Raw genomic sequence first — 14,445 nt, forward strand, 5'->3', positions numbered from 1 at the left:
ATATAACAATTTAACGAAGAAGAAACTTTGCCATGAATACTATGAGTAAAGCCTAAGGACATACTTGTCCATATGCTACAGCGGAGCGTGTCTCTCTCCCATACAGTGAATGCTAGGATCCATTTTATTCAAACAAAACAAAATCAAAAACAAACCGACCCGCTCCAAGCAAAGTGCATAAGATGTGACGGAATAAAAATATAGTTTCAGGGGAGGAACCTGATAATGTTGTCGATGAAGACGGGGATGCCTTGGGCATCCCCAAGCTTAGACGCTTGAGTCTTCTTAGAATATGCAGGGTTGAACCACCGGGGCATCCCCAAGCTTAGAGCTTTCACTCTCCTTGATCATATTGTATTATACTCCTCTCTTGATCCTTGAAAACTTCCTCCACACCAAACTCGAAACAACTCATTAGAGGGTTAGTGGACAATAAAAATTAACATGTTCAGAGGTGACACAATCATTCTTAACACTTCTGGATATTGCATAAAGCTATTGGACATTAATGGATCAAAGAAATTCATCCAACATAGCAAAAGAGGCAATGCGAAATAAAAGGCAGAATCTGTCAAAACAGAACAGTCCGTAAAGATGGATTTTATTGAGCCACCAGACTTGCTCAAACGAAAATTCCCAAATTAAATGAAAGTTGCGTACATATCTGAGGATCACTCACGTAAATTGGCTTAATTTTCTGAGTTACCTACAGTGAATTAGACCCAGATTCGTGACAGAAAAGAAATCTGTTTCTGCGCAGTAATCCAAATCTAGTATTCACTTTACTATCAAAGACTTTACTTGGCACAACAAAACATAAAACTAAGATAAGGAGAGTTTGCTACAGTAGTAAACAACTTCCAAGACTCAAATATAAAACAAAAATACTGTAGAAAAAACATGGGTTGTCTCCCATAAGCTCTTTTCTTTAACGCCTTTCAGCTAGGCGCAGAAAGTGTGTATCAAGTGTTATCAAGAGATGAAGCATTGATATCATAAGCTCCCCCATCTGTAGTGGTACTAAGGGCTTTGTCAATTTTAGGCCTATAATAATATTTCTTTGGTTTAGGTACTTTAGAGACATACATGAACTTTTGCTCCTTACCCACATAAGCTTTTTCTCTAAACTTTATAGATGAAAAGGTTGAACCCAAGGTTCCCATAGCTTTTTCAAGTTCACCAATCCTATTGATTTGATCATCATGGACAACACAAGTTCCTAGGACACTAATTCTTTCATCAATTCCTCCTAAGGATTTATCAAGTTCATCAGTTTTATCAAGTAACATCTCCAACTTAGTTTCAATACTCGGAAATTTTTTCTCTATGGTTTCCAATTTTTTCATAACATCCTCAAGAGAGGTTTCAATTTTAGTTTCATTAACAGGTGGTGTTCCAAATAAACTCTCAATAATGCAACTAGCTTCTAAAGCGGGAGCGCCTAGGAAGTTACCTCCCGCGAGACAATCAAGAACATATCTATTCGAGCTAGAGATACCAACATAAAAATTCCTGAGTAGGATAGTGGTGGAGTGTTTCTTAGTGCACCTATTATGGGCATCACTAATTCTATACCAAGCATCTTTTAAACATTCTCCCCCTTGTTGCTTAAATGAACGAACTTCAACTTCAGGATTACTCATTTTAGCAGTAGTAAATAAAGCAAACTAAATAAAATAAATGCAAGTAACTAATTTTTTTTGTGTTTTTGATATAGAGAGCAAGACAGTAAATAAAGTAAAGCTAGCAACTAATTTTTTTGTGTTTTGATAGAATGCAGCAAACAAAGTAGTAAATAAAATTAAGTAAGACAAAAACAAAGTAAAGAGATTGGGAAGTGGAGACTCCCCTTGCAGCGTGTCTTGATCTCCCCGGCAACGGCGCCAGAAATTTGCTTGATGCGTGTAGTTGACACGTCCGTTGGGAACCCCAAGAGGAAGGTGTGATGCGCACAGCGGAAAGTTTCCCTCAGTAAGAAACCAAGGTTTAATCGAACCAGTAGGAGTCAAGAAGCACGTTGAAGGTTGATGGCAGCGGGATGTAGTGCGGCGCAACACCAGAGATTCCGGCGCCAACGTGGAACCTGCACAACACAACCAAAGTACTTTGCCCCAACGAAACAGTGAGGTTGTCAATCTCACCGGTTTGCTGTAACAAAGGATTAACCGTATTGTGTGGAAGATGATTGTTTGCAAGAAAACAGTAAAACAAGTATTGCAGCAGATTTGTATTTCAGTATAAAAGAATGGACCGGGGTCCACAGTTCACTAGAGGTGTCTCTCCCATAAGATAAAAGCATGTTGGGTGAACAAATTACAGTCGGGCAATTGACAAATAGAGAGGGCATAACAATGCACATACATGTCATGATAAATATAGTGAGATTTAATTGGGCATTACGACAAAGTACATAGACCGCTATCCAGCATGCATCTATGCCTAAAAAGTCCACCTTCAGGTTATCGTCCGAACCCCTTCCAGTATTAAGTTGCAAAACAACAGACAATTGCATTAAGTATGGTGCGTAATGTAATCAATAACTACATCCTCGGACATAGCATCAATGTTTTATCCCTAGTGGCAACGAGCACATCCACAACCTTAGAACTTTCATCACACTGTCCTAGATTTAATGGAGGCATGAACCCACTATCGAGCATAAATACTCCCTCTTGGAGTTAAGAGCAAAAACTTGGCCAGAGCCTCTACTAATAACGGAGAGCATGCAAGATCATAAACAACACATAGGTAATAACTTGATAATTAACATAACATAGTATTCTCTATCCATCGGATCCCGACAAACACAACATATAGAATTACGAGATAGATGATCTTGATCATGTTAGGCAGCTCACAAGATCCAACAATGAAGCACAATGAGGAGAAGACAACCATCTAGCTACTGCTATGGACCCATAGTCCGGGGGTGAACTACTCACTCATCATTCCGGAGGCGACCATGGCGGTGAAGAGTCCTCCGGGAGATGAATCCCCTCTCCGGCAGGGTGCCGGAGGAGATCTCCGAAATCCCCCGAGATGGGATTGGCGGCGGCGGCGTCTCAGTAAGGTTTTCCGTATCGTGGCTCTCGGTACTGGGGGTTTCGCGACGGAGGCTTTAAGTAGGCGGAACGGCAACGCGGGGGGCCACACGAGGGCCCCACACCATAGGTCGGCGCGGCCAGGGCTTGGGCCGCGCCGCCCTAGTGTGGCGGCGCCTCGTGGCCCCACTTCGACTCCTCTTCGGTCTTCCGGAAGCTTCGTGGCAAAATAGGACCACGGGCGTTGATTTCGTCCAATTCCGAGAATATTTCGTTACTAGGATTTCGAAACCAAAAACAGCGAAAACGACAAGCGGCTCTTCGGCATCTTGTTAGTAGGTTAGTTCCAGAAAATGCATGAATATGACATAAAGTGTGCATAAAACATGTAGATATCATCAATAATGTGGCATGGAACATAAGAAATTATCGATACGTCGGAGACGTATCAGGGACCTGCTTCCACCTTGCTCCACGGTCGATGGTGTTGGATGTTGCTGCTCCAAGGCCGGCCGAGGCCCTGGATGATGCCAGTCGGGACGTGGAGCCGGAGACACCCCACCCGGCGGTGTTGGGAGCGGCGGCTGGTGTTCCTTCTACCGTGGCTCGGCAGTCTTCTCCAGAGGGGGAGGGCGGTGTGACCGGTGATGCGGCTGTGGGAGGGGGATCTTCATCATCTCCGCCCCCTCCAGCGGCCATGGTTGCCCCTCGGACGCCGCCTTCTTCACCGCCTAGTGGGGTGTCCAAGGTGCAGCCGGGGGTGGCAGCAAGGGGAGGATCTTCCTCGACACACTCTTCCCCTAGGGCTGCAGCACCTAGGCGGCCTTCCAGGGTTGTAGGTTGTACTCCGTCGCGACGCAGCACGCGTCATGGTGTTGGTCCAGATGGGGTGGCAGCTACAGATGAGGATTCGATGGCCAAGTCCATGCGACACAAGGCTGCATCGAAACTCGACTTCTCAGGTATAGATAAGTGTACTAAGTCTTTTTTAACTTTCCCAACCACCTAAATAATGTGGATGTGTCTTTGGTCTATTAATTCTATTTCAGTCTCGGCTAATGCTCTTAGACGTATGGAGTTTGATAGACTCAAATTTACTCCTACGATTTCGAGCAAGTCAGATACCTCTCTATCTGAGGATGATGATGAGGAAGTGTACACCATCTCAGACGGTCAGCTTCTCACACATCTAGTTGGAGAGGTGTCGGACGTCGGTCTGGATGACCAAGCGTTGGGTTCATGTATTGAACTACAAGCCGTTGAACGGAAATCCAGACTTTCCTCCATTAAACGAAGTGCCTGGCCTAATAAAAAGGCCAAAGCGACTAAATCTCCTATTGTTTTCAAATGAATGGCATTTTTAAGAATAGCAGAGGTCTCAAAGATTTGGCTAAACACTTACATATTGCCGAAAGTATTAGGGAACATAATTTAGATTTTGTTGCTATCTCCGAGACGGGTAAGCGTAATTATTCGACAAGTTTTCTAAATCGCCTTTCAGGCGGAGATGACGTTGCTTGGATATCTCGCCCGCCTTGGGTCGTTCTGGTGGCCTATTAGTTGGGGTCCGAATTTCGACTATGGAGATTTTAGATAATTTCGGTGGTGATTTTCATATCAAACTCCACATTCGGAATAAGTCTGATAACTTCATATGGAGTTTGGTTTCCGTCTATGGGGCTGCCCAGGATGCAGCTAAGCCCGCCTTCCTTCGTGAGTTGGTAAATCTGGCCAAGGACAATCCATACCCTATCATTATAGGAGGGGATTTTAATTGCTCAGATATCCTCCGGAGAAGAGCAGGGGCAGGTTTGACACACATTGGCCTTTCTTATTCAATGTTGTCATTGATAGTTTGGATTTGAGAGAGGTGACAATGGTCGGGAGACAATTTACTTGGGCTAACAGTCTCCCGGAGCCTACTTACGAGAAGTTGGATCAAGTACGCATGGACTCAGACTGGGAGTTTAAGTTCCCTCTAGTCTCCGTACGAGCTCTTCCTCGAATCGAGGCTTTGTCATACCATGCTCCAATTCTATTAACTACTGGGATGCCAATTCCACATTCAAATTTGAACTTGGATGGCTACATCAGGATGGATTTTCAGACATGGTTAAATTCATTTGGGATAAGCCGGTTTCTGGGAACACCCCAATCCAAAGGTGGAATAACAAACTATGTTCGATGCGTAGATACCTTGGGGGGTGGGCTAGGCACATGACTGAGAAGCTTAAGCAAGAGAAACTCAGCCTATCATCATACATTGATGATTTAGAGGCAATTGCCGAGGTACGACCGCTGACTACGCAAGAGATTGAACTAAAAAGTCAATACAATGCAAAGTTAGCCGGTTTACTTCGGGAGGAGGAACTCAAGTGCTACCAGAGATCTAAGACCCGATTCTTGTTGGAAGGAGATTCGAATACGAGATACTTTCATAGCGTCGCCAATGGTCGACACAAAAAGAAACTCATTCATTCTCTAGTTCAGGAAGAGGGTCTAACTGAAGGACAGGAGCAGCTCAAATCCTATATTACTTCTTATTATAAAGGTCTGTTTGGCGATCCTGAGGAATCGGAAGTGTCCATGGACGAATCCAGGACAGATGATATTCCCCAAGTGACTCCAGAAGAAAATGCTATTCTAGTCGCCCCTTATTCCGAGGAGGAAATTAAGAAAGCGTTCTTTCTGATGGAACACAATAAGGCGCCAGGACCGGGTGGTTTCCCGGCTGAATTTTATCAGTCATTCTGGGATGTAGTGAAGACTGACGGATGTAGTGAAGGCTGACTTATTGGAGTTGTTTGCGGAGCTCCATGCGGGACACCTGGATTTGTTCCGTATCAATTTCGGTGAAATTATTCTTTTACCAGAAGTCATTGTTGCGGAATGGATTCAGCAGTATAGACCCATATGTTTACTTAATGTTTGTTTTAAGATTTTCACAAAAGTTGCTACTATTAGACTTAATTCTGTGGCAGATCATGTGGTGCGCCCTTCTTAGACAGCTTTCATGCAAGGTAGATACATCCTAGATGGGGTTGTCACTATGCATGAAACAATCCATGAGATGCATCGTAAAAAGTTGAATGGGGTCATACTCAAAATCGACTTTGAAAAAACCTATGATAAAGTTAAATGGTATTTTCTTCAACAAACGCTTTGGATGAAAGGATTTTCTGATGGGTGGCGCGGTTTAATTAATAGCTCCATCTTCGGCGGGAGTGTTGGCATAAAAGTCAATGATGATGTTGGTAAATACTTCCAAACGAAAAAGGGATTAAGGCAAGGTGATCCACTTTCCCCAATGCTTTTTAACATTGTGGCGGATATGCTTGCAATTATAATTGAGCGCGCTAAGTTTGATGGCGAAATTGAAGGTGTGGTTCCCCACTTGGTTGATGGGGGTTTATCTATCCTCTAGTATGCTGATGATACAATTCTATTTAAGGATCATGATTTGGAGAAGGCACGGAACCTGAAGCTAATTCTTTCAGCGTTCGAGCAACTGTCAGGTCTTAAGATTAACTTCCATAAAACTGAATTGTTTTGTTTCGGCGATGCCAACGACGACGCCAATCTTTATGACGAGTTATTCGGATGTGGGATTGGGTGTTTTCGAATTATCTATCAGGGTATTCTGATACATTATCGGAGACTAACGTTGGCTGAATGGAAAATCGTCGAAGAACGACCTCAGAAGCGTCTTAGTAGTTGGAAAGGAAAGTTATTATCCCTTGGAGGAAGATTGGTTCTCATAAATTCAGTACTCACTAATATGGTACTGTATATGATTTCATTCTTCCAATTACCGAAAGGAGTCTTACACAGATTGGATTACTTCCGATCAAGATTCTATTGGTAGGGGGATAGTGAGAAGAAAAAATACCGGTTGACAAAATGGAGTGTGGTATGCCGTCCAAAAGAGCAAGGTGGACTTGGTATCCATGATCTGGAAGTTAAAAATAGGGTCTTGCTAGGAAAATGGCTGACCGGGTTATTAACGGAGGATGGCGTATGGCAACAAGTTCTGCGGAAAAAGTATGTAGGCTCAAAGGCGATTTCCCAGGTTATTTGGAAACCGGGGGATTCACACTTCTGGGCTAGTATTATGGCAACAAAAAAAGCACTTTTCCTATTTGGTTCCTTCTCCATTAGGAATGGAGCGGAGATACGGTTTTGGGAGGATCGTTGGTTGGGAACAACCACTCTTCGTGAACAGTATCTCGCTTTGTACAACATTGTTCGTTACAAGGGAGACACCCTTCAAAAGGTGATGGAATCCTATCCCCCCATGGTAACGTTCAGACGAGATCTTATTGGCGCCCAACTAAACTCTTGGAACGAGCTGCTTCAGCGGCTAGATTCAATACAGTTGTTTCTGGGGGCTGATGAATTCCGGTGGAATCTCACCAAGAATGATATATTCTCGGTAGCCTCTATGTACAAAGCCCTTTGCATTCCTACTCAACCGATTGTAAATAACAAATCCATCTGGAAGATGAAGATACCTCTGAAAACTAAGGTGTATGCATGATATCTTCATCGAGGTATGATTCTCACTAAAGATAACCTTGCAAAATGCAACTGGCAGGGTTGTAAGAAATGTGTGTTCTATCACGAAGAAGAGACAATAAAATACCTTTTCTTCAATTGTCGGGTTGCTAGATCTATATGGTCAATCATTCAGATAGGATCGACCCTATATCCACCCCGTAGCATTGCTAACATTTTTGGCAATTGGCTAAATGGGGTGGATTTCAGGTATAAAACGATTATCCGAGTGGGGGCGATTGCAGTTGTATGGTCGCTTTGGCTGTGTAGAAATGACAAGGTTAAATTTAATGACAAAAATTGTTCTATTATGCAGGTTATTTACAGGTGTACCGCTATGCTCCGTTCATGATCGACCCTTCAACGCGTACAGGACCGAGACCTATTTATGGAGGTGTCTACACGGTTGGAGAATACGGCCAAGAAGTTTATTTCCCAACATGGGTGGCTGCATAGCCGTAGGATAGAGGCCAATGGAGCTGTGGACTAGTTGGCTTTTCTCCTTTTGATTTTGTGTACTCTTTTAGTTGGATTCTGGATACTTAAACGGCTGTGTACATCTTAGTTATGCAGAGGCTGGGTGTAATGCCTGAAACTTCGAGTAATAAAGCGTCCTTTATCGAAAAAATTGATTTGGACGTAGGAAAATCTTATTCGTTTTAGCATGTGTATATTTTTCGATAAAGAGCATATATTAACATGGCGGAGATACCAATTGCACTCGGCCTTTACAATAACATCATGCCCTAATGGCATAAAATATGCACACAACCAAAAAAGATAGAAGAATTACTAAAAAGAAAAATCCCACTACAGAGATCGAAAACTCGAAACAACAATACTGACACCGCCAAGACAACACCAGAAGATCAGCTTCTCCATTAGCGACGCCTCCAAGAAGGAAACAGTGCAAAAAAGATGTTATCGCCCGATCACATATCTTAGATTTTAACCCTGAACAAAGTCCTCTCTCTCAAAACAATGCCTTCAACAAAAATATTGTCAGACACAACCAGTTAAGGCTAGACCTTGGATTTTCACCCTGAAAGATAGAACTCTAAACTTCTCATGTGCAGTCGTCCCCACATACAAGTCGATGTTCGAAGTCACGAAGCTCCAAGCCAATCCACCTCACCACCAAGATCCAACCACCGTTGCTCTTCCACCGATCTCGGCTTTCATGACCTTCTCCGCCAGAACCATGGAAAGAAAATGAGCTCCATGATATTAACAACCAGCAGAGCTTCGAAGCGCTCCCTCTGAAACCAAACGTTCAGATAAAAAACATGGGTGCGCACGACCGAAAGCACCCAATCCAGCAATCTTCAGGCATTAACCGCACAATGAATTTCGCCGGCATGGCCTTCTAGAACACGACAATCCAGGCAACCTGGCGGGAAGAAACATCCGACCAATCTTCACTTGGCGTGAGAGAAATCCTAGAACATCCACCTTTATTAGGCAGAACGGCAGGCCCCCTCGCCGCCACCCGCCGGTCGACCTCAACGGCGGAACGCGCGACGTGCCGCCAAACCACCGCCTAAGGCCTCCACCCTGGATCCCCATCCTCAGGTTGACCACCTCCGGCGCAGAGATGGACGCCACTGGTTAGGATCCCGGCCGTCCTCAGCGATGCAGGGATATCCCGGGGAAGCCTCCACACCGAGGACGGAGAAGGGGGAGCCCGCCGGACCCAAAGGGGCCAGCGCACCACCACCTATCATCGCCTCCAACCAGCATCATCGTCTTTGGACGGAGGGGCTGGACGCTGCCACGCCCCCGATCCGCGACAGAGGAGAGCCGCCGCCGCCACACCACACAGGCTTTGCCCGGCGACGCCCTAGGCGGCGGCGGGAGAGGAGGCTAGGGGGAGGGAACGCCGAGGGAGCGGGGGGGGGGAGGCCGCCCGGCGCTGCGCCGCCGCGCGGGAGCGGGGGGGAGGTTAGCGTTAGGGAATGGGAGGTCATGGATCAGCGATGCCTAGCAAGTTTAATATGGATCTAGAGATTAATTAAACTTGTAGTTGTTTCAAGGGTTGCTAATAAGCCAATTAATGTGCTTTCTCTGGTTTAAATTGATTGATTCTACTTTGTCTAGATACGGTATCTAGTTAACAAACACAACTAGATATATTTGTATCTAGATAAAATGGAGTCAACAAATTTGGATTGAAGTAGTACTTAGAGAAATGGGGTGTGATAAGTAAGAGGGGATACTGCTTATTAGTCTATCCAGGCCACAGTGCCACACCAGCACGAAGACCTTTATATATTGGTCTTATTTTCGCATCACCTTGCCCGAAAGGCTAAGCTGATACGGGACAAGACGTAGCATCACATATACTGTATTTAGTTGACCTTGCAGTGTTTTCAGTGTTGAGCTGATGTTATTATTGTCAGACGAAGGAGCTGGTTTATAGCTCAAAGTGCTCCCGGTTGATGTCGAACTTCTGGGAGGAAGATAGCTGGGGCTCCTGCACGCCGCTGAAGTTGACCACCTTGCGGACAAGCGAGCACATAGGCGCTGGGAGCTTGCAGTTGATCCGGCTGTCGGCGTTGCGCTCAAGCATGATGGCCTTGATCGTGGCGAGCAGCTGGGCGTAGGTGGGCTTCCGCTGCGCGAAGAAGGCCGCCGTGACGAAGCTATAGGTCAGCACGCCCATGGGCAGGTGCTCATCGCCGATACCGTCCGTCGACATCTGGTTGTCGCCGCAGCCGCTGATGAGGATCGCCATGCCGCCGCTCGTATTCTTCCAAGCGCCGTTCGGAGGGGTGTGAAGCTTCCATTCAGTCTGCCCGTTCCTAAGCATCGGTAAACAGCCAGTGCCACATAGAGTTAATGCCGTGGCCCGTGGGTACATACATAACGTGCAGCGTTGGTACGTACTTTTTGAGCTTGTAGATGTTGGGGAGGTCGAGCATGGTGCCGCTGTGACAGGCGTCGATAACGGCGTGGAGCGTAACATCCTTCACGAGAGGGCGGACGAGGGCGTCGTTGATCTCGTCGTCTCGGATTTCGCCGTTGAGCTCCCAGTCGAGCGGGAAGATGGTCTGGTCTTCGCCGTCCTGCTCGTCGCCGTCTTCGTCTTCCATCTGACCAGCCATTCCGGAGAAATGGAATACGAGGGAGTCCCCAGACCTACAGCCGTGCACCAGCCAACGCATCGCCAGTAGGATGTTGGACTTGGTTGGCCTCCTGTACGGGTCTCGCTCTTCATCTGTAGCAAGAACAAGGAATGAGCTCGAATTGTGTGTGCAAAAATAAGTTTCTTCTCATCTGGCAAGCACAAGAACAGATTACACCGATCGTTTCTCGACCTATTCATCGACCTCAGAGGACAAGAAACTCCATCGACACACGCATGCACACACAGGAAATGGAGTTGTTACAGCTTATTTACCGGTCATGGTGAGGATGCACTCCTTGGGGAAGCCGTACTTCTGGGTGAGCAGGAAGCTCATGCCCTTGACGTCGTTGATGGGGCCGCTCAGCTCGTTCTCCGTTCCAGTGTAGTTGATGCCGATGAGTAGGGCGCGCTTGTCGCCGGGCACTCTAGGGTAGCCCGCCTCCCGGAGCCTAGGCGGCGTCACCGGCCTCCCGCCACGAACAGCCATGTTGGCGAACGCGTTCATGACGACGCCCACGGCGCCGTGCCGCTGGACGCGCGTCACCCCGCGGCAGTGCGCGCACTGCACGGAGCGCGCTCCCCGCGGGACAGACAATCCGGCGCCGCATTGCCCGCACTCCATGCCTTCTATGCCTATCTAATTAAGTTGCTTGCTCTGCCTTGACTGCCTCACTCAGCTGCATCTTCCTTTTATAGAGCCAAACAGTGCTGTAAATGGCTAAGTCCTGCGTCTTAGAACATTTCAGCTGAGTCCCAATTTATTTTAGGGAATCTCGTGCACTGCAGCACGATGAGCTTTAACAAATGGCGATGTGGAAGAAGTGGGCACTGGATTCCAATTCCAGGAACCACTACTAGCACGATGCACGCGAGCGGTAAGGACGCAATGTTCTATCTTCAAGTTAATTTAATTCAGAGCTTGTCGCTCGTCCGCAGAAGCTCATTTTGCAAGAGATTGGTCAATGTAATTGTGGACTATTTAATGTGCAATTGCAAGCTAGGTTCTTTGCCTAGCTTGGCTACTCAAAGAGTTATTGCAAGCACTATCCCACTACCTGCTACTTTGTTGGAGATGTAGATCAGGAGGAATATGGTTCATGTTCTGCTGGCCCAGAGTAATGAAAATTTTAATTAATTCGAAGGTGAACGGAAACGTGATAGAATTCATAACAAGAGATATGGAGCTCCTCACATGAAATTGATGCCAGAATACTAATTTGTGCATGTCGGATCCTCAGCTTTTCAGATTCTGTTTCTAGAGGCCAACTTTAAATTGGCATGGTTATATCGTGAGGGTTTGTCAGGAATGGTAAAAAAAAAGATGTGGGCTGGCATTGTGAAATGGGAATTTGCTTTCTTTTTTAACACCTTCAGAAACAGTTCTGAATGAAAGATCTTGGGCCTGTAGCGGAAAAAAAAATCCTATCCAAAAGTGAAACAATAAAATATGGGCCTTGTGTAAATACCTTGCTGATAGGCACGTCACATGACAGAACAACTTAAGAAAGAAAAACTTTGACTATCATGTATTATCCGATGAGCTTGAGGCCATTGCAGAAGTATGTCCTTGTCTATGCAAGAAGTTGACTAAAAGTCAATCCAGTGCGTAAACTGCAAGTCTTTTACGAGAAGAGAAACTCAAATAGTACCAACGTTCATTCCAAATCCCAACTTCAAGAAAAATAGTAACAATGTTCAAATTTCCAATTTATTTTGGAAGGAGTTTCGACTACAACATACTTTCGTAGTGTCGCAAACGGTATACATCAAAAAGAAATTTATTCATTCTATTGTACAAGATGAGGGTACAATCAAAAAACACGAGCAACTCAAAACATACATAACATGTTATTATAAAAACTAGAATTTGCGACTGGGTGAGATGGAAAGGTGGGGCAATTTGTTGGCAAAGCCCATGCGCTTTCTATCCCCCTCACCTCTTTGTCACTTGATCACTTTTGCGCAATCTCAAAGGGCAGAGGTGATGGTAATTGCTTGCTATGGGAGATCGATGCTCCATCCAAGTCGAGGCCAAAGTATGGTGGATTGCGCACTGCTGTCTAATTGACCATTTTTTTAGATGAAAGCACACAAAATTACCGCCTAACGGCATTTCCTAGGACACACAAATAGAAAAATTGTATACTACCTCTGTTCCAATGAGTAAGACTTATATATTATCTTTCAAATATCAAACCATGTAAAAGTTTGGTCAAACTTTACATGTTACTTTTTAGAAAAACTAGCATGGTGGCCCTCGCAAATGCAAGGGCATCATCTATATTAAAAATGTTTAAAATTATTTAAAATTATTTAAACCTTTTTTCCTTCTATTAATCTTCTTCATCGCGAAATTATTTTTGAAAATACATACTTTGGTACTGGTTAACTTTATCTTGGTTTTGTAAATTAATATATTAGTATGTTGCATAGAAATAACAAAATGAAATGAAATATCTCTTAGGAAAATCAGATGGTAGTGGTTTATATTTTCTCAAATACATTTCTGTAACACAAAAAACTGGAGTTGCGACACCTACAATGTATGCTGCAATCTGCGAGGTCCTTACATCAATTAGTGTATGCATATATATCATTTTACACATAGCTATATATTATCATCCAATGTTCTTGTTGGTATCATTGTTGCGAAAAAATTGGTATATATTTGCTAAGTTTTTGCTCACATGTATAATTGGATATATCTATTATATATAAATAAAATATATTGAACATACTGATCCATGATCACCACACACTCTTACATGTGTCCTTTAGCATGTTTTCTTTCACAAAACACTTAAGTTGTGTCGAATTGATGTTTTTTTTGCACTTCGTGCATTTGTGTTCCCTAAATTTTGTGCTCGTGCTCATCTTACACAAGTTTCCCTCGACACTTGTCTATGTGAGAAAACATAATTATATGTGCATAGAAAGCTCGGTTGCATTACTTGCTATGGAGTTCGTATGAAAACGAACTCATGTTTTTTCTCTCATTTTCTGTTTTTGAATTTCAGAGAGAAAATGACGAAAAAAGAAAATGTAAATGTTATATAGCTATGGATTAATATGATAGAATCGCACCATTCATCCACCTAAAAAAAGTATATATATAAAATATATATTTTTAGCCTATATGTACAATGATGCTAAATAAATACAACGGTCTTAGTAATATGATCATATTTATATATAGGGTATATTTATTTTGGCTCCCGAGGTTCAATGAGATTGGTTTAGAAAAAATATCAAAAGTTCATTTTCTTCTCGTGAAAAATCTGTACATAAATATACGTGTACATATACATGTCTAGTATGTACGACCATGTTTTCATTGAAAAGTATTTTCATATGTGGTCTATGAAATGAGGTAAATATTTTTAAAAAGTGGAGTTATTTTGACCTTTTTAAAGCCATGGTTTTATGATTTTTGTGTAGCCAGAAACACAATGTATTATTTGGCAAATCTCCATGTAAATACTTTTAGAAAAAGGGACTTCTTATACGTGTCATCTTTCATCTTTGACCGCTGTGCCTACTAACCACGGTTTTACGTTATCTTTGTTATCTTTAAATCTCCACCGTAAATTACAGATCTAACAACCACAATAATTAGAATGATGTGGATTAACGTGGCGTCTCTATTTAAACATCTATATTTTGCTTTTAGTATATAATAGATAATAGATAATAAATGTAAACACTAAAATATCTTTTTTGATT

At 43.7% G+C, this 14,445-nt stretch overlaps 1 protein-coding gene across 1 annotated transcript; it reads right to left on the reverse strand.

Annotated features, from left to right (window-relative positions):
* Positions 1-9,757: 9,757 nt before the first annotated feature.
* LOC124698546 (metacaspase-1-like) lies at positions 9,758-11,344 on the reverse strand. Its single transcript, XM_047231034.1, has 3 exons — positions 10,996-11,344; positions 10,482-10,812; positions 9,758-10,396 (listed from the first exon to the last, which is right to left on the reverse strand). Exons 1-3 carry the CDS (start codon positions 11,342-11,344, stop codon positions 10,009-10,011), a joined length of 1,068 nt encoding a protein of 355 aa, XP_047086990.1. The 3' UTR covers positions 9,758-10,008.
* Positions 11,345-14,445: the final 3,101 nt, after the last annotated feature.

This window comes from Lolium rigidum, chromosome 3, assembly GCF_022539505.1.
Source record: "Lolium rigidum isolate FL_2022 chromosome 3, APGP_CSIRO_Lrig_0.1, whole genome shotgun sequence".
Lineage (NCBI taxonomy): Eukaryota > Viridiplantae > Streptophyta > Magnoliopsida > Poales > Poaceae > Lolium > Lolium rigidum.

Bases quoted from the DNA above. Each gene is read 5' to 3' on its own strand.
- LOC124698546 (XM_047231034.1), bottom strand. From the start codon at position 11,344: ATGGAGTGCGGGCAATGCGGCGCCGGATTGTCTGTCCCGCGGGGAGCG. The intron at 10,813-10,995 runs GTAAATAAGCTG...TTCTTGCTACAG, and splicing joins GTGCATCCTCACCATGACCG to ATGAAGAGCGAGACCCGTAC. The intron at 10,397-10,481 runs GTACGTACCAAC...ACCGATGCTTAG, and splicing joins AACATCTACAAGCTCAAAAA to GAACGGGCAGACTGAATGGA.